Raw genomic sequence first — 20991 nt, 5'->3', positions numbered from 1 at the left:
GCGAGGTTTCTTACGGGGTCCTTGCCATGGGACCACATTCATCCAGTGCTATACCAGCTGCACTGGCTCCTGGTGGAGTACAGAGTCAGGTTTAAGGTGCTGGTTTTAACCTTTAAAGCCCTATACGGCCTAGGACCCTCGTACTTATGGGACCGCTTCTCCCGGTATGCCTTGTGGAGGACCTTACAGTCTGCAAATAATAATATTTTGGAGGTCCCGGGCCTCAAGGAGGTTAAAGTAGCCTCAACTAGGACCAAGGCCTTTTCGGCTTTGGCCCCAGCCTAGTGCAATGCTCTATTGCAGGACACCAGGGCCCTGCGGGACTTGACATCCTTCCACAGGGCCTTTCAAGATGGAGCTGTTCCACCTGGCCTTCAGTCCGGGCCCAGTTTGACCCCTCTATGGGACCCTGTAAGTTACCTCTTTGGCTCTTTTATTTTTTTTTTAAATAAGATATTTATTAAGATTTTTTAAAATATTACAATAAAAGTGAAAAAAATAACAAAAATACAAAATAAAAATGGTTAAAAACACCCAGATTTTCCATTACTTATTTTCCTTTAGCTTGTTTCCCGGACCTCCTCGTACCTCCCTTTTTTGTATTCCACTTCAATCTGTTGGTTCAGCAAATCCTTACCCTCTTTAATTATCCTAATCCTTGATCTTAAAAATAATAGCATTAGATTTTTACCTATTTATAACCCTTTTTTCATATTCCCTTAAAGCATTACAGCTGGAAACCACTTAATTTCTATCCAACATCATTCTAACATTCATTAATTTTACAATATTTCTGTAGATAATCTTTGAATTTCTTCCACTCTTCTTCCACCGACCTCTTTGGCTCTTTTATCAGCTCATGTGGGACCAACATGGATAGCTAGCCCTGATGAATACTTGAGGTTCCCGACCCCTATGGTTGTAATTAGTGGGCAGCCATTTAATTTTATCCTGATTCTAATTTTAAGCTGTATTTTAATCAATTGTTTGATTGTGTTTTAATGTATTTGATATTTGATGTTTGCCGGTGAGGGCGGGGTATAAATCAAAATTTACTTACTTGTAAAAGTCAGTATAATGTATTTTTATAGCCAGTTGCTACATTAATGCCCATTCTCCTACTCATTTCCCAGCTTAAAGGGTTTTAACCAAACCTAAAAGTAAAAACACCATTGGATTCAGAAACAGCACCTGCAGAAACGTTAGAAGCCTCTGGCTTCAATAAATTTCCTGAAAGAAAATACAGGTGACTCCCTATTTTATGCAATTTCACTGACACACACTTTGGGTTTGGAATGTAGCCCCCATGTAAATGGTGAGTCGCTTTTATTGACTGACCTTCTAATTGGTGACTTTTACAAAGGCTGTGGAACCTCTTAGGTTGAAAAATTCCCATGTGCATAACTTTGGGGGGGCATATTTATATTTGGGCTTTAAAATAAAGTCCTCAGTTCCAAATGTAGATAAATAATTTCTGAAGAATTTGTGGTTTTCCTTTCTGAAAAAAGTATTCCAAATTTAAGGTATAGAACAGACTTGAAAATTACATCTCAGTTGTAGCTGCTTGTACCAGTTCCTGAAAATTGTTTTTTGGACAAGCTGCAGAACAGATGCCTTGTTGTTTAGTTGTTTAGTCGTGTCCGTCTCTTCGTGGCCCTATGGACCAGAGCACGCCAGGCACTCCTGTCTTCCACTGCCTCCCACAGTTTGGTCAAACTCATGTTGGTCACTTCGAGAACACTGTCCAACCATCTCTGTCGTCCCCTTCTCCTTGTGCCCTCAATCTTTCCCAACATCAGGGTCTTTTCCAGGGAGTCTTCTCTTCTCATGAGGTGGCCAAAGCATTGGAGCCTCAGCTTCAGGATCTGTCCTTCCAATGAGCACTCAGGGCTGATTTCCTTAAGAATGGATAGGTTTGATCTTCTTGCAGCCCATGGGACTCTCAAGAGTCTCCTCCAGTACCATAATTCAAAAGTATCAATTCTTCGGCGATCAGCCTTCTTTATGGTCCAGCTCTCACTTCCATACATCGCTACTGGGAAAACCATAGCTTTAACTATACGGACCTTTGTCGACAAGGTGATGTCTACCCCAGTTTAATTGGTCTCCAGTCGTCCACACTAGCAGAACTACACTATCTACATCACAAATTGAATATGAAATGTTACCATCCATGATGTCATTAAAAAAGAACTTGGTTTTGGTACTGACCATATTTTGCCAGCAACTTATTCATTGATGCTAAGCTGGACAAGTGTATTAGCAAGGCAGCTACAGCAATGGCTTGCCTCTCCAAAAGAGTATGGGAAAATGTGATGTTGATGTCCAATACCAATATGAAAGTCTACCAGGCTTACGTGTTGAAGACACTGATTTATGGAAGGGAGTCGTGGTCAACCACCAGGAGCAATGCCTTGACACCTTCCACGTGCTGCGTCAGGAAGATTTTGGGTATCACATGGCAAGACAGTTTCTCAAACAAAGATGGGCATTTCCAAGCCCACATTCCCAGCATGTCCATACTCCTGTCTCAGTGACATCTATGCTGACTTAGTCATGTCCACAGAATGGAAGATGGTAAGATTCCCCAAGGATATGCTCTACAGGGAGCTGGCTTCAAGCACCAGGTTCGTTGGCAGACCAACCCTGCGTTACAAAGATGTCCGCAAACATGACATGAAAGCTGGCAATATCAGCCCTGCCGTGTCGGAATCCCTTGCAGACAACCGCAGTGCCTGGACACAGACAGATTGCGCATCCATAGCAGTGACCAGAGGAGGAAAGGCTGCTGGGAGGAGCACTAAGAGAAAAAGCACTGTGGAACATCTGCAGCAGCACAACTGAATGCCTTCATAGGCTCCAGCTGCAACAAAACATCTCTCTCCACTATCGATCTCTACAACCACAATAGGCTCTAAAATTCCAACAGTTCGACTTTACCCCCAAAGGCGCACTTCTCCATTGTCTCCCAAGACGGACAGATTCTGCCAACAAGAACAACATTTAGAACCTTAGCACTGGTAATATTCATGGACATTAATTGGGCCATATAGTTTTAGGCGGCTTTGTAGGTATTCACCTGTAGGTGAGATCTTCTTAACAATAATTAATCACATTTTCACAGATATTGAGGCAAAATGAAACCAACATACAGATTAATTCCACAACAGGAGCCATGTCCAGTGGTTCTGGAATCATAGAGGCAATCTTCTATTGTTTCACAAATTTTTGTAGACCACGCAGGCCTGTTTTGGACAGTCTATCCAGCAATAAATGGGGACTGGCAAAGTGTTTTTTCAAACGGTCTTGTTTAGCTGTTTGCTAGGTAGAAAAAATAGGAGATTTATGGATCTCCTGGTGGGCTGCCAAAATAGCTGGTGGGCTATGTTTGGTTTGGTGGCTCACAAATTGTGCACTCCAGAACAGATTAATGCTGAAGTGCATGTTTTGAAATATCTTGTGAGGATGAACCAAATAATGAATATGAACAATTATACAAAGTGACTGAGTGAGAGCTCATGGGTAATGACCTGATACAATCTTGCAGATTTGCTAGGTCAAGGGAGAGGCTGTGGTGTGTAGAGGCAAGGGAGAAGAATGGAGATGCAATAGCTAAACTGAGTTCAGGAATGGAAGGTCATCACTCCTAGAACATGCTACTTTGCCCTTTGGGTACTTTGCCTCTCCAGACAAACCTGGAAGCATTAGTGGTACATGCATTTATTTATCCTTCCACACCTAATAAGAAAAATAAAATTCTTCCTGACCATGATGCTTGAAAAATATCAAAAATAATGTACCTTTGAAGAAGAATGACGGATTGGGAACCTCAGGCCTGGGGGATGAATGTAGCCCTACAGTCTCCTGTTTGACCCTCTTCTCAGGCCATAGCCCTTACTGACCCTGCTCTTCATCATTCTCGAGCATTTTTTGCTGAAATGTGGCCTTGAACTCTGATAATGCTTCTCACTTTGCTAGATGGAGAATTGAAACCTCTACCTTGTGTGTGTGTGGCTAGAATATTGTTGTTGTTGTTGTTGTTGTTGACTCATTTAGTTGTGTCCGACTCTTCATGACCCCATGGACCAGAGCACGCCAGCCACTCCTGTCTTCCACTGCCTCCTGCAGTTTGGTCAAACTCATGCTGGTAGCTTCGAGAACACTGTCCAACCATCTCGTCCTCTGTTGTCCCCTTCTCCTTGTGCCCTCAATCTTTCCCAACATCAGGGTCTGAGTCTTCTCTTCTCATGAGGTGGCCAAAGTCTTGGAGCCTCAGCTTCAGTATCTGTCCTTCCAGTGAGCACTCAGGACTGATTTCCTTCAGAATGGATAGGTTTGATCTTCTTGCAGTCCATGGGACTCTCAAGAGTCTCCTCCAGCACCGTAATCCAAAAAGCATCAATTCTTCAGCGATCAGCCTTCTTTATGGTCCAGCTCTCACTTATAACCAACTACAAAGGCAAGAGTTGGATCCATTGCTCCGCCCAATGTTGCTTCTGGCCTCCCCCCCCCCAAAAAAAAGATTTTCCATGAGGGAATATGGCCTTCAGGCTGAAAAAGTTTCTTTGCTCATGGAATATTGGGAAGTGTGTAGGACACCGAAGAAAATGTGTTATAACAACCATGTGTAAGAAGGAGGCAGAAGTAAATTCCACCATGGCATGTGATGCTTAAGATTGTTGCTTTGTGTTTAAACCTGACTCAGAAAAGCAGGGCTCTCACTGGGCATCATTAGTAATGCTAAAGGGACCCCTGACCATTAGGTCCAGTCGTGGACGACTCTGGGGTTGCGGCGCTCATCTCGCTTTATTGGCCAAGGGAGCCAGTGTACAGCTTCCAGGTCATGTGGCCAGCATGACTAAGCCGCTTCTGGCAAACCGGAGCAGCGCATGGAAATGCCGTTTACCTTCCCGCCAGAGCGGTACCTATTTATCTACTTGCACTTTGACGTGCTTTCAAACTGCTAGGTTGGCAGGAGCAGGGACCGAGCAACGGGAGCTCACCCTGTTGTGGGGATTCGAACCACCGACCTTCTGATCGGCAAGTTCTAGGCTCTGTGGTTTAACCCACAGCGCCACCCATGTCCCAGCTAGTAATGCTAGAAAGATATTTAAAGAAAGGACCCTTCTTGGTGCTAATCAATCTGTACTATGAGCACCATGGCAAATATCACTTATCTATCTAATGGGCTAATGCCCGTATATAATCAGTATGGGAAGTTCTCAACATTTTTTTAAACAACAACAAAAAAAATCAGAGGAAAGAATGTCCTGGGTAATAAACTAGCATTGCCTGAGCATCAGTAACATAGTGCTAGGATGGAACTGAATCTGGGTATATTTATCTAAAGAGAAGTCAGCAGACTGCGCAAGTCTAGCAATCAAGTCTGTGGCTGGGGGCAGCTGAGACACGGAATGTGTTAAGTGTCATTTTAAGAAAAGGACAACGGAGGAAATTGAGGGCGTGAGGTTTTTTTAAAAATCACCCTATGCTCCCCCACTTCCTATAGAGAAATAAAGTGCTTGCGCTGAGTGAAGGGTGAAAGCAAGCTCTGATAGCAACACTTTTAACATTTTATTGAATAGCACAGAAATAGTGGAAAGAAAAAAATGCTCTCTGCAAGCCCTAAATAGTACAGTAGTACAAAGCTTCTGTTCAAGGCTGTCTGGTGGCCTGAACAGGAGCGTTCTGTTGGGGCTTGGGAATACCCTGCAAAAGGTTGTTGCAGGAGCTCACTTTTCCTGAAGAATTTGTCAGCTGTCATGGAATTAAGTTCCATGCATTTGTATCTGCACATTTTGCAGCCGTTACATGAAACCTGTTAGCAATCTTCACTGAAGTTATATGTAGCTCGGTTTCAATAGACTTGGGTAAGTTCTTTAATGCCAGTGGCTATTGAACTTTGCAACTCAGACAATCTCAACTGAAAAATACTTGATTGTCTAAAATCCTTTACTTTGGAAGATTCTTTGTGGAATCTTTAGATACAAACTGCAGTCAAATGATCATTCAGATCGTGGTTTGGAGCACCGAGAAGTGTGTGTGTGTGTGTGTGTGTGTGAGAGAGAGAGAGAGAGAGAGAGAGAGAGAGAGAGAGAAGAGAGAGAGAGAGAGAAGAGAGAGAGAGAAGAGAGAGAGAGAGCGTGCACCAGTTGGTTTTATTGCACCCACTGTACAGTGGTACCTCTGGTTAAGTACTTAATTCATTCTGGAGGTCCGTTCTTAACCTGAAACTGTTCTTAACCTGAAGCACCACTTTAGCTAATGGGGCCTCCTGCTGCCGCTACGCCGCCACTGCATGATTTCTGTTCTCATCCTGAAGCAGAGTTCTTAACCCAAGGTACTATTTCTGGGTTAGCGGAGTCTGTAACCTGAAGAGTATGTAACCTGAAGCGTATGTAACCTGAGGTACCACTGTATTTACCATTTTTTACTATCTGAAAAGTGTTGCTGCTGTTGAAGCTTATAAATCATAATGATTGGGAATAATAAATAATAAATAATTATTGGGAAATGATTGGGGGAAAAAATAAAACAATTAGATTGTGTGTTTGTGTCTGTGTGTGTGTGTTTTGTTTTTACTGGATTTTATAAACAAACTTTTCAAGCACTGTTTGTAGCTCATCCTCTCTTCATTTTCATCTCCTCCCTTTAGGTCCAGGGGAAGGAAAGGAATGAGGGTACAATATTAAGGGTCTGCATTTCATTCCTAATGTTTCAAACCAAACCATGATTCAGTCGATTATCTTTTTGTGTAGCCACAGTGTTTACAGCATGAAAATGAAAAATGTTGGACAAGCAGAACCTAACAGGATTCTTAATAATGATGATGGTGATGATTATATCCCGCCCATCTGGCTGGGTTTCCCCAGCCACTCTGGGTGGCGTCCAACAAGTAATAAAACCCTAATAAAACATTACACATTACAGTGGTACCTCAGGTTAAGAAATTAATTCGTTCCGAAGGTCCATTCTTAACCTGAAACTGTTCTGAACCTGAGGTCCCACTTTAGCTAATGGGGCTCGCCGCTGCACCACCGCTGCACGATTTCTGTTCTCATCCTGAGGTAAAGTCCTTAACCTGAGGTACTATTTCTGGGTTAGCAGAGTCTGTAACCTGAAGTGTCTGTAACCTGAAGTGTCTGTAACCGAGGTACCACTGTAAACGGTTTCCCTATACAGAACTGCCTTCAGATGTCTCCTTGACATCTGATGGGAGGGTGTTTCATAGGCAGGGTGCCACTACCAAGAAGGCCCTCTGCCTGGTTCCCTGTAACTTTGCTTCTCAAAGTGAGGGAACCACCAGAAGACCCTTGGAGGAGGAACAATGGGGGTGGAGACTCTCCTTCAGGTATACTGGGCCGAGGCCATTTAAGGCTTTAAAGATCAGCACCAACACTTTGAATTGTGCTTGGAAACGTATTGGGAGCCAGTGAAGATCCTTTAGGACCGGTGTTATATGATCCCAGGAGCAGTCACCAGTCTAGCTGCCGCATTTTGGATTAGTTGTAGTTTCCAAGTCACCTTCAAAGGTAGCCCCACATAGAGTGCATTGCAGTAGTCCAAGTGGGAGATAACCAGGGCATGCACCACTCTGGTGAGACAGTCTGCGGGCAGGTGGGGTCTCAGCCTGTGTACCAGATGGAGCTGGTAAACATCTGACCTGGACACAGAATCGACCTGTGCCTCCATGGACAGCTGTGAGCCCAAACTGACTCCCAGGCTGTGCACCTGGTCTTTCAGGGGCACAGTTACCTCACCCAGGACCAGGGAATCCCCCATACCTGCCCACCCTCTGTCCTCCAAGAACATTACTTCTGTCTTGTCAGGACTCAATCTCAATCTGTTAGCCACCATCCATCTGCCAACCGCATCCAGACACTCACACAGGACATTCATCGCCTTCACTGGTTCTGATTTGAAGGAGAGGTAGAGTTGGGTATCAGCTCCATACTGGTGGGCTCTCCCAGCGGCTTCATGTAGATGTTAAAAAGCATGGGGGAGAGGACGGAGCCCTGAGGCACCCCACAAGTGAGAGACCCGGGGTCCGAACACTCATCCCCCAACACCACTTTCTGGACATGGCCCAGGAGAAAGGAGCGAAACCGCTGCATAACTTTGCTCCCAGCTCCTCTAGACGTTCCAGAAGGAGGCCATCAGAACATATAGAGTTCAGCCCCTCTGTAGCTCAAAGAAGCAAAACCCATTTCAATACCCAGGATTTTTCAGTTGGCCAAAACGAAAACACAAACTTTACTCGCATAGAAATATCTAAAGATTTTCATAAATATAGCTGTGCCAAATATGAGCTGAGGTGCAGTGGCCGCAGCACAAAATAGAAGGGATAGTCTGTTTCCTACACTGGTGCTGGTACACCCACCACCCAATTCTGCAGTATGCTTTGCAATTGCAAATTTGTATACAGAAAGCCTGCAGCTTATGCATATTTAGCTCTATGCACTTAGCAAAAAAAAAAGAGAGAGAGAGAGAGAGAAAGAGAAAGGGGGCGTGCGTCCCAGGAGGAAAAGGACTTTGGCAGTCCTGTGTTTTGACTATACAGTATGTGGATTAGGCTTTAGGCGCACTCCCCAGAATGTAAACCCAGCGTAAGTTGGGGCATACTGAACTTGGGATCTCAAAACACTTAAGATCCTTTGCAGTTACAGCTTTGTTTTAACTGGAGTTTTAGCACATTAAAGGTTTTCTGAAATCTAACTTTAAAATGCATCTTTTAAGGATTTCTGAAATTTATGTAGGTTTTCTCCTTGTGTGAAATAATGTATTGCTGTGTATGTTGGATGAAAATGGCTGTTGGAAGTAGCACTTGGTCTTTTTATGCACAACTTTCTTGTTTTATGTTTAAAAAATGGTATTTCATTTTGTTTTAGTTTGGGGTGTTTTTTGGTAAATGATTATTCACACAGGTTTGTCGCGTTAATCCACCTAGTAATTTCATTTGACTTTTCTAAGGTTCTAAAACGTGTTTTCTGTCTTCTAGGCCCAAATGTCAGCAGGATTGAGAACTGACTCAGACTTTACTTAAACATCTGATACGTGAAAGGAAGGGGTTTAACAGACCACTAACCATGGCAGACCCTTCAGCCGAAGTTCCCTTTTCTGTGATCACACAACCACAGCTAATTGAGGTAAGCAGAAACAGTTACAAGATTTTTACTAAGCTCTGCTGCTAAATTTTTATGCCTGTGCAATTGTCAAGCTTACATTTCTAAGCTCTTATGTAAAACAATCATGTACCATACTAAATGGCAAGAGTTGACAGTTGGTCAGCTGAAAAGGACCCCAAGCTGTGACATATTTTAAGCTTTTTCTAGCTACCACCGCTGGTAGGGTTTCAGAAGTGTTTTGGGGGGGTGGGGACTTAACTTAATTCAGCCAACATTTTGCAAATGTAGTATAGGTAAGACCATATCTGGTTTTGCAGTACAAGAGGTACTAATTGGCTAGAAGCCAACACAGATACAGCTTTGTGAAATGTCTATATCCATTCTTAAAGGACAAAATGAGGGAAGCCTTTCTCAGATGATTTTGAAATAAAACATATATCCAAGACGTTGATAAACTGTCACTGTAAAATGTACAGTTGATAAACTGTAAACTGATAAAGGTGTTCGTGAAATTCTGTAATGTGTAGACAGTGCCTGTTATTGCTAAGGAGTAGTGTATCCTGAGAAGTAATCCTCTGACAGCATTTTTTCACTTTTGGTATGCCTGTTACAGAATATGCTTGTCAGCATAGTAATTGCACTTTATATTCATTCCCGTCAAACCCCCACCCCCCCACCCCCAAATGATTAACCTTCCAAAGTTACATGAAGATGAATTGTAGTGGCTTAAGATAAGATGGAAAATATGTGAAAAGCAAACAAATTGAAACAACTAGGGCAGCCTCCAAAAGCAATGCTTTATAGAATGCCAAGTATTTTCCCCTTCATGATGTAGGATAGTTAGCACGTAATGCATATATTGAACACTAAGGCTATAATGAAATTGTGGTCTGCTTGCCTGACCTGACCTCAGTGGGTCACTGATAGAAAACCCATTTTTTCCAAGGCCTCAGATTTCTGTTTACTTAGTTGTATATGCTGTTTACATATTTTTTTCCCCTGGGAAGGTTCATCAAAGCAAGTAAACCTTGATTGAATGTCATCTATGTTTGCTATGTCTAGTATACTGCCAGGATTTATTTTTTTTAAAGTAAAAAGTTGAGTGGTATGATCATGCCCCCTAAAACCTTCTGTCCAAAGGAAATATAACTTAATGGGGTTTGGATAATGGCTTTACTTACTTTTTCTGCCATTCCATGAGTTCCACAAGTTGATTGTTCATTACCATCTGAGTGTTATGGCATTTCATACTGAGGAGTGTATGTCTATAAAAACCAGGCAGCATTGAAAAACCCACTTGCACATCACTTTATACCATACTTTAAAATAAGTTGTTCTACCCCTACTCCTGGTGTACCAGAGGAAACAAACTACAAGACGGCCTTCTCATTATTTGTGGTTTGTTTCTCTGAAGTTGAAGAAGAGCAAATGTTTGTGTTTCAAGGACCCGATCCCCGCATAATGGAATGAAAACACAAGGACACGTGATATACGGTTAATGGGCAAGAAAAGGCCACAACTTTATTGATTACAGCAAGTGAAAAGGTATTGGCTTAGGCATTGGATTACGTCAGCTGACTCCAGCCCCTCAGAGAGGGGTGAGTCTCAAACAGGGGGGTTTATTCACCAGTTGGTGGAGCCTGTTGATGCTAATCCAACTATATGCTTTCCCCTGATGTCACCGAGGGTCGTGCCATGGCCTCCCGCCACGCAGGCATCGGACAGAATACACGACCGCCAGATTCCATTAACGGGATACCCAAAAATTGAAGGCGTAGGCGATGGCCACACCTAGCCCTTTGACACACCACAACACATTATTCCAATGCCTAACCTACCCACCAATACCACGAAAGTTGTGACGATTGCTATGAGGTAGGTGAAAAAACCAAAAAGCCTAATGCCAAATGGAAAACTTCCTACCAGGCCCCCCGGACAACCAGGGCGACCAACCTAAGGTCCATAGCAAGGCCAAAAGAAAAACTGAGACCCTGGGCTCTAAGGGAGTGGAGGGTGGGTGACTCGCGATGGGACGACGAAAAGTGAGGCCGGAAGGCTGGCGCCACAGCAATTTAGGCTGCTAAACACGCCCCCTCGCAGGCACCTGGTTGGGTGCCTGCCCGTGGGCGTGGGCCCCAGCCTGGTGAGTGGGAGGCAGGGGGGCTAACGCCCCCTGCTTGAGGTGGAGTCCGGCTCCCGACCACAACCACTCCCCTCTCTTGCAGGAGGAGAGTCTTTAAAATAAACTGATTTCCAAGCACAATTCAAAGTGGTGGTGTTGACCTTTAAAGCCGTAAATGGCCTTGGTCCAGTATACCTGAAGGAGCATCTCCACCCCCATTGTTCTGCCCGGACGCTGAGGTCCAGCACCGAGGGCCTTCTGGCGGTTCCCTCGCTGCGAGAAGCAAAGCTACAGGGAACCAGGCAGAGGGCCTTCTCGGTGGTGGTGCCCGTCCTGTGGCACGCCCTCCCATCAGATGTCAAAGAGATAAAAAAACTACCTGACATTTAGAAGACATCTGAAGGCAGCCCTGTTCAGGGAAGTTTTTAATGTGTGGCATATTAATGTATTTTTAATCTTTGCCTGGTTCCCTGTAGAGATTCCATACATAATCTTTGTTGGAAGCCGTCCAGAGTGGCTGGGGAAACTCAGCCAGATGGGTGGGGTACAAATAATAAGTTGTTGTTGTTGTTGTTGTTGTTGTTGTTATACCTCCCCCAATTGCTGTTCTGGAGGTTCTTCCAGTTCCCCACCCCACAAGCCAGTTGTGTGGGGCATGGACTTCTCTCTTGCTGTTTGCTGAACAATTCACAGAATAATAGTTAGCATGTTTTATTACATAGTTGGAGACTGTGAGTTTGAGAATGCTAACCACATTTAAAAATCATAGCCTGATTGATTATGTAAGGCCTGAATAGGCAGTGCATTTTTTTTTCCTGGTTTGAATCAGCCTGACAGGGCTGTCCCGCCTCTAAGGGAATGAGACCCATGCTTGGCTTTCTGACACCACAGCAGAAAAGGAAGTGTGGTAGGAGGGAGGGCAAGAGGTGGAGTAACCCAGATGAGCACAGTAGGGTTTCTGCTGATTACATAAATTCTTCGGGAGTGTGTGTCGTGTGGGTCATAACTGTCTTGGCCACCACTATTTTTGTATGCTGCCCCTGGATTCAGCTTAACACAATGTCAGCCCTGATGAAAGAGTGTGCTATGTTATTTGTATAAATGACAGTGATAAAATACTGGAAGTAGCCCTTAGGGAATGTGGCACTTTGAGTTTAGGCTATTCCTTCACTCTTTCTCAAGAAAAACGCCATTTGAGGGTTAAGGACAATATGACTTCCTTGTGTGTATTCTATTTCTCTCTCTCTCAAGCTATTTTCATTTTGTTGTTCCTTTGTAGTAATTTTACAATGAATAAATAGTAAGGAAGGTCAACACCCTATTTGGTTTTTTCCTGGCAGTCTGTGGAGGTTTGTAATCATAGCTTCCAACAGGGTCTCTTATGGTTTGTAATCATAGCTTCCAAAGAGGTCTCTGACCTCCTTGACACACAGTTGTTTCCACAGACTCCCAGTTGCTAAAAATCCCTTTTTGGTAATGCACACTTTGGACAAGCTCCTCTGTCACACACAACTGTCCAGCTCGTATGACTTTCTTCGACAGTTGCTGCATATTATATACTCAGGTTTCAAACTAAAATGCAAATAGGAGAAAATAGATAATGGGATTTTCTTGAACTTTTCCTTTCGTCCTTGATGATAGGAACAATAATATTCTGCTTTCTAAAATACTTGCAAGGAGGTGCAAGACAAGATTCAGACACCAAGATGCTGAAACCAGAACTTCCTTCAAACGCTAATAGTTGGTTTGCTTTTTATAAAACAAGTAAACATAGAATCAAGAAGATGGTGTCTTAAAATGCCTTCTGCTTGGAGTTCAAATCTGTAGCCATATTTTACATAATACTTTAGTTGGAAGGACTGTTTGCTTGCAGTTGTTGACTGCTTTGGAATAGTAGCTGGCTGGATCAATGACTGAAGGATAATGGAATCTTATTTGGCATACTGTTATTTTCTTAAAATAAATTACAGTTTGTGTATCTTATATTTTATTGAATAGACTGTATTTAGAGTTTGCTTATTTTTAAATTCCTTTCACAAAGAAGAAAAAGTCCCTATCTCACAATTTTCAAGGTTTAAAAATATATTTCTACTGAAATCCAACCTAGCATACCATTTGCTCTGAACCAAAATTTAGGAACAGTAGCAAGTTTTTAAAGCTTATCAGAAGAACAGGAAACCACAACCCAATTTTCTCATACTACAGCTCTTCATTCCTATTTATTTATTTATTTATTTGTTAGGTTATTGTGACTTTTCAGCACTTGAAGTAAGCCAGGTAATATAGGGGACAAACCACTCAGTACATATTTGCCAAGGACAGAAGTGTTTGACTCCCAGCCCACTACAGTGCAAATCTTCTTTGTCCTTGCAAAACCAAAAGTGGGGGATATACCGTATTTTTTGCTCTATAAGACTAACTTTTTCCCTCCTAAAAAGTAAGGGGAAATGTGTGTGCGTCTTATGGAGCGAATGCAGGCTGCGCAGCTATCCCAGAAGCCAGAACAGCAAGAGGGTTTGCTGCTTTCGCTGCGCAGTGATCCGTCTTGCTGTTCTGGCTTCTGGGATTCAGAATATTTTTTTTCTTGTTTTCCTCCTCCCAAAACTAGGTGTGTCTTATGGTCTGGTGCATCTTATAGAGTGAAAAATATGGTAAATAGTGGAAATGACTGAAAGTGGTATGTTCTGGTACTTTTAAAATGTCTAAATATAAATATACACAAATTTATTATGTGAATGGAATGAATGAAGAGAACCAGAGGATAATGGAGATAGATAGTTGGCACAAAAGACAAACAAACATTAAGGGACAGCGTGAGCAGAAGGGAACAGCATGGATTCCATAAAATGAAATTTTCATGTTGCCTCTGCCCACGGTCTATACAGTGTAAGGTTTACTGTCATGCAGCAGGGTAGTGCAAGCAGGCTTGATAATTTACATTTTCTGCACCTAAGTAATAGGGTTCCCCCCTCCTTTAAATACCACCCATAAATAGGTAACACAGCAGAGAGTAGCAAACCCAGTGAATTGCATTCTGTAATCAGGATCTGTTCACAGCAATGTCTCGGAATAAAAATTGTTGCTTATACAGTCATACCTTGGATCTCGAACAAATCAGCTCCTGAATGATCGAAGCCCAGAAGTGAGTGTTCTGGCTTCCAAACGATTTTCAGAATTTTCCACGGCTTTGGTTTCTGAATGTTTTGGAAGTCAAACGGACTTCCAGAATGGATTCCGTTCGACTTCCAAGGTACAAATATAATTAACTTTGAAAAAATTAGGCAGTATTGTGTGCTGGGATATTCTTAGCTGAAGCCTTTCAAATAACTTAGTCTATTACAGAGGCAGTGATAGATTGCATTCTCCTGTTGACTTTTCAGCTCCAGTAAGATTTCCACTGAATAGTTTTCAGACTTGCTAGTTCCACATAGTCTTTTAGCTAGAAACTGAAATCCACTGATGTTCTTAGGTGTAATCCTGCTAGATGACATCTAATATACATTGCATTCTCTTAATTACTTACAGCATGCATACATATGGCCACACTAGAAGGCACAGTTACATTACAGACAAAACTAGTTTAGCAGTTGTTCCCTTTTCTTAAAGAAGCCTTAGGACTATAATTCTGCGAGGAAACTTGGAGTTCGCTAACTGATAGCATGCAACAATTTCATCAAAAGATGTTCCTTAGCTTTGTATGGGAGAAGCTACCCCACATAAACTGGAATGATATATATTTAAATTGTCAGGACACTTTTTGTTTTCCTCACATTAATTCTGAGGGTGCTATGTAACTGAACTACTTTATTCATTCATTGCTATCCTTTTGTACCATACATGCCTAAAGGAATGTTTGGTTCTTTATCTTTTTTATGTTTCCCCTCCTTTGATTTTGTTGTTGCTTTCCTTGTTTTGAACCTATAGAAAAATACAATAAAACTGTTTATTAACAAAAGTTTTAACGCTTGTAGCGCAGTGATAGTTAATGCAGTACTGGTGTGAAACCTAATTACCGTATTTTTCGCGCTATAAGGCACACTTTTCCCCTCCTAAAAAGTAAGGGGAAATCTGTGTGCGTCTTATGGAGCAAATGCAGGCAAGAGGCTCTGCTCAGCGTTCCCTTTAAAGAGCTGCGTGGAGCGTGTGTGCGGCTCTTGGGGGCTTTTCCCCGAGGAGGGAGAAGGGCTGCCCTTCTCCCTCCTAGGGGAAAAGCCCCCAAAAGCCGCACACACACTTTGTGTGCTCTTTAAAGGGAGCGCGGCACTTGAGGGAGCCTTCCTCCCACTGCCCGGGAGAGGCTGTGCGCAGCTATCCCATAAACCAGAACAGCCAGACGTTATCCCAGACGCCAGATCCCTCTTGCTTCTGGGATTCAGAATATTTTTTTTCTTGTTTTCCTCCTCCAAAAACTAGGTGCATCTTATGGTCTGGTGCATCTTATAGAGCAAAAAATATGGTAGCTGAATTTTCTCTTCCGGTGGCTTGTAATTCTTACGCAGTCTATTTGACCACTAACTAGACAGCAAGGTGGGAAATTAATTAAGCTTGAAAAGCTTTTATCTGTTACATATTTTTTTACCCATAGAGGTAACTTTTGTTCAATACTACACTTTACTATTAAAGATGGGCAAGCTCCCTCTCCCTCATGTCAGTTTAGCTCAGAAATGAATTGAGCTACAATATTTCCAAAACAAGTCCCAAGCCAACCCAGTCTTGTCATGCCCTGGACTGCCCTTCTCGTTAAGGATAACTGGCCAAGTTTAGTGGCAATGGAAGCAGCAGCACATGGGGAGAGAGAATTAGAGGAATCTATCCCTCCAGGACAAGATTAAAGTCTCTTGGGCATATGAGCTACATCTCCTGCAGTTTCTCCCAAGGTCCACCTTGTCCACCAGGTCTTTTGTCCTGCACATAGTTATGTGGCACAAACCTCCCCACATCTCTCCCCCCTTGCCCCACCACTTCTCTCACCTTCAGCAGCCTGGTAAGTTATCTTTAAAGTGGAGGGAGGAAGGTGGGTTGGGAATTGCATGGACTGGTGTGGAGGGTAGGCATGGAACTGGGAATTCTTCTCTGGCTCAGATTATAACTTGGGGCTTGGGAATGTGTTGAGTTTTTTCCTTTTTTCTTTTTTGGAGGCAAGGCGTTGTTTCCAGACCTGAGCCCAGACAGGTTCACCAGCATCCCTATTCAATGCATATACTTCTTGTGGAAATATATTAATAGTATCTCGAACAAAATTGGTAAATTTGAAATGGATACCAGTGACTACAGAGCTGACATATACTATACCACCTGTTAAATTAGACAGATTCAGCTCCACCAACATGTCATTTTCCATACGTTCTTTTTTTTATAACCATAGTTTTAAAGCTTTTGTTTTGTTCTTTGATTTTGATTGCCTGTTCTTGTGGTCTTTAGTTTTCTAGCACTGCAGTACTTCCATATCCCAACTTCTAATTCTGCTCTGTCTTCTTCTTTTCAGTCTACAGTGATGAGCGAACCCCAGTGCTACTACAACGAAACCATTGCCTTCTTTTACAACAGAAGTGGGAAGTACCTAGCCACTGAATGGAACACTGTGAGCAAGCTTGTGATGGGACTCGGGATTACAGTATGTGTCTTCATCATGCTAGCCAACCTCTTAGTTATGGTGGCCATCTACGTCAACAGGCGTTTTCACTTTCCTATTTATTACCTAATGGCTAACTTAGCTGCTGCGGACTTCTTTGCAGGGCTGGCGTATTTTTACCTAATGTTTAACACAGGACCCAACACTAGAAGACTGACTGTAAGCACCTGGCTCCTTCGCCAGGGTCTCATTGACACTAGCCTGACAGCCTCTGTTGCCAACTTGCTGGCTATCGCCATTGAGAGGCACATCACAGTGTTCCGCATGCAGCTACATACCCGGATGAGTAATCGGCGCGTGGTGGTGGTAATTGTTGTCATTTGGACTATGGCTATTGTCATGGGCGCCATACCAAGCGTGGGCTGGAATTGCATCTGTGACCTCGCCCACTGTTCCAACATGGCACCACTCTATAGTGACTCTTACTTGGTCTTCTGGGCTATTTTCAACCTGGTCACCTTTGTAGTCATGGTGGTCTTGTATGCTCATATCTTTGGGTACGTGCGCCAGAGGACTATGAGAATGTCTAGGCATAGTTCTGGACCACGTAGGAATCGGGATACCATGATGAGTCTTCTGAAGACTGTGGTCATTGTGCTTGGTGAGTATGTTTGGCAGATTTTCTTTTCTCACAGCCATCCCAAATGGGACACCATTCAATCCTTGCTGGGAAGATGGAGGACTCATTCCCCGCCAATACTCTTGTTGCATTGCATTTCAAGAAAATGCTGCGTGTTAAAAGTATTTCATGATGTAAAATACACATTTCAGTTGTGCCTTGTTCTGTGACTGTTTACTTCTAAGTCTTCCAAGTCATAGACTGCTGGGATGAATGACTTGCTCAGTTTGCATTCCTATTTTTATAAGATCATTTTCACCAACACTTAACACCAGCGTTCTAAATTGTACAAGTTACAGAGTTAACTTCCCTCCGTCCTGCACCCCAGCTGTATCCAGCATTTATCATGCAGGTGGAAGTGCTGCTGCAATCATGGAAGGCCTTCCACATGAGCTCCAGCTATTGATGCTAATATAGTACAGTGGTACCTCGGGTACAGACGCTTCAGGTTACAGACTCCGCTAACCCAGAAATAGTACCTCGGGTAAAGAACTTTGCTTCAGGATGAGAACAGAAATCGTGCTTTGGCGGCGCGGCAGCAGCAGAAGGCCCCATTAGCTAAAGTGGTGCTTCAGGTTAAGAACAGTTTCAGGTTAAGAACGGACCTCCAGAACGAATTAAGTTCTTAACCTGAGGTACCACTGTACTGTGGAAAGGAGGCTCACTGCATTGACTTCCTCCTTGCTCATTGGAAGGTACACTTAACTTTTAAGGCATAAGAAAGGCCGTTTCATTTTATTTATTTATTTATTTATTTATTATTATTATTATTATTATTATTAATACCCCAGCCACTCTGGGCGGCTTCCAACCAAATTTTAAAAACAATAGTCTGTTAAACATTAAAAGCTTCCCTAAACAGGGCTGCCTTCAGATGTCTTTTAAAAGTCTGGTAGTTGTTTTTCTCTTTGACATCTGGTGGGAGGAGGGCGTTCCACAAGGCGGGTGCCACTACCGAGAAGGCCCTCTGCCTGGTTCCTTGTAACTTGGCTTCTTGCAGCGAGGGAACCGCCAGAAGGCCCTCGGCACTGGTATGGTATACAACAAAATAACTATCTGCAGATATTATATTAGGGTCTTTTTGTTTGATAGTTAATGCCTAGCATGTGCAGTTTAGCATGTCTTGGCACCAGATGGTTTGCTGGCTATTATTCAGCATCCTTTTGTTCTGTTGGTTCAGTATGAAGATAACTACATTCTGAAAGCTGGATGTACATTCAGGCAGTTAATAGGAGTGAAATGCTCATTTTCCCCTGCTGAAAATATAACAAAGGCTTTGCATGTTAATGTTCGTCATACCCGACTAAGCCTCACTAAGTAACAGTGATGATTCTTACATTGTTTTGATAGTAATTGTTAGGACCGGAGCCAGCACGTGCTGTGGCTTTCAAAATATTTAAACACACACATAGCTCTCAGCAGCATCAGCCCTCATTTTACAGTCTCTCTCCAGTGTTTACATGCACAGGGATGTGAATTTAATCATGGTCCATTATCCTTTACTAATTATTGTCTGTGGGACTGAGATGTACTTCTGTTTATGAAGCTGTTAACAATAACTTTGCTAGCTGTAGAAAAGAAGATTATCCCTCTTTTCCCCTTAACATATCTGCAAGCAATACTGTAAGAAATACAGGAAACTTAGGCAGCTGTTTGAACGTGTTATGCTAAAAATCTTGGAAGTTAAAACTAAAGAAGAGGATTTTCAGGAACTGGTGTTTGACTATGAGTGAAAACTAATTTCAAGGAGAGATACTAAGTTGACTTTGCCTTTGGCATAGAAAGACAGGACATAAATATCAACACAAATGGGGAAAAATTTAATTCCACTTATTAAGGTGTAAGGCCTGTTGATTTGAGTTGGATTAACTTCTGAGTAAACAAGTTCAGGATTGTGCTGGACTTAGAAGTACTGCTTACTTCTAAGCAGTAGCGGATAGCATGGTGCAGCCACAACACTCACCTGATCCCTCATCAGTTGCATCACCGCCACTTACCTGAAGGTGGAGGTGCAGGGGCAAGGCCAACACTGCAAATACACCAACAGAGCCAGTCTGGCACTCTTGCTAGTGTGTTTGCACCTCACCACCCCCTTGCCCCTCTACCTCCTAGAAAGCAGAAGTGACACAGACAACCTGGGGTCAGGTGAGTGCTATCACCCGGTCGCTATCTAAGGCCCCATCTGCACTATGCGCTTAAAGCAGTATTAAAGCAATTTAAGCAGTTATTACATAGTGCAGATGGACCTAAATAAGCATGTTTAAGACTGCACTACACAAACACGGGTGGCGTGTTTAAACAGCGTGTGGCGCTGTGGGTTAAACCACAGAGCCTAGGACTTGCCGATCAGAAGGCCGGCGGTTCGAATCCCCACGACGGGCTGAGCTCCCGTTGCTCAGTCCCTGCTCCTGCCAACCTAGCAGTTTGAAAGCACATCAAAGTGCAAGTAGAAAAATAGGTACCACTGTGGCGGGAAGGTAAACGGCGTTTCTGTGCACTGCTCTAGTTCGCCAGAAGCGGCTTAGTCATGCTGGCCACATGACCCGGAAGCTGTACACTGGCTCCCTCGGCCAATAAAGTGAGATGAGCGCCACAACCCCAGAGTCGGTCACGACTGGATCTAATGGTCAGGGGTCCCTTTACCTTTTACACAAACACCATGGGATGCCAAGTGCAAATGTTGCTTTGATGGCTTACAAGAAGAGGTTGCCTGGTTTTTCAGAGGTGATAATTACTTTTAAATATATAAGATAAAAACATTACCGTATTGGCCCAAATATAAGCCGTACTCGCAAATAAGTCGCACCTTTTAAATTGAAGGGGGGGGGGGAGAGAAAAAATACAGTATCTGGGCTGCTTCCTTCCTCCTTCTTTCCAACGGCTTAGAGAAAGCTTGGGAGCGGTGGGCGGACTGTGCGCCATTGCCCTGCTGTCCCAGGCTGCTCTCTGGGGAGGGCGAGCCACGCCACTTTGCCAGTGGCATAAGGTCATGAATATAAGCCGCTTTAAAACTTTTCACTGTTGGAATTTTGGAAAATAGTGTGGGTTATATTCAGGCCAATATGGTAGTTTTCTTTAATAAGGAGAAGAAAGAAATGTGTTTGATGGTTTCCTGAGACCATATTTTTAGAATTCTACGAAAGCTTAAGCAATTTTATAATTAAAAACTTGTAAACACTTCTACAGAGTTCTGAACACATTGAGAATAAATATCTACTGAGATCTGTCACATCATATCTGAATACAGTGGTACCTCGGGTTACATACGCTTCAGGTTACACTCCGCTAACCCAGAAATAGTGCTTCAGAACTTTGCTTCAGGATAGGAACAGAACTCATGCTCCGGCGGCGCGGCGGCAGCAGGAGGCCCCATTAGCTAAAGTGGTGCTTCAGGTTAAGAACAGTTTCAGGTTAAGTATGGACCTCCGGAACGAATTAAGTACTTAACCCGAGATACCACTGTATAGCACTGTTTATTATTAGGTTTATATTC

The 20991-nt window shown here is 43.1% G+C and overlaps 1 protein-coding gene across 1 annotated transcript in view; it reads left to right on the top strand.

Annotated features, from left to right (window-relative positions):
* Positions 1–20991, top strand: part of LPAR1 (lysophosphatidic acid receptor 1) — a 60693-nt gene that overhangs the window by 16536 nt on the left and 23166 nt on the right. The window contains exons 2-3 of the mRNA XM_080987915.1: positions 8999–9146; positions 16733–17480. Of these exons, the coding sequence (XP_080844041.1) occupies positions 9087–9146; positions 16733–17480 (808 nt within the window). The 5' untranslated portion in view covers positions 8999–9086. The remainder of the gene's footprint in view (positions 1–8998; positions 9147–16732; positions 17481–20991) is intronic.

This window comes from Podarcis pityusensis, assembly GCF_964106645.2.
Source record: "Podarcis pityusensis genome assembly, chromosome: 17".
In the NCBI taxonomy this organism is placed as follows: Eukaryota; Metazoa; Chordata; class Lepidosauria; order Squamata; family Lacertidae; genus Podarcis; species Podarcis pityusensis.
Note: the sequence above shows the minus strand (reverse complement) of the source record. Positions and strands in the feature narration are given on the sequence as shown.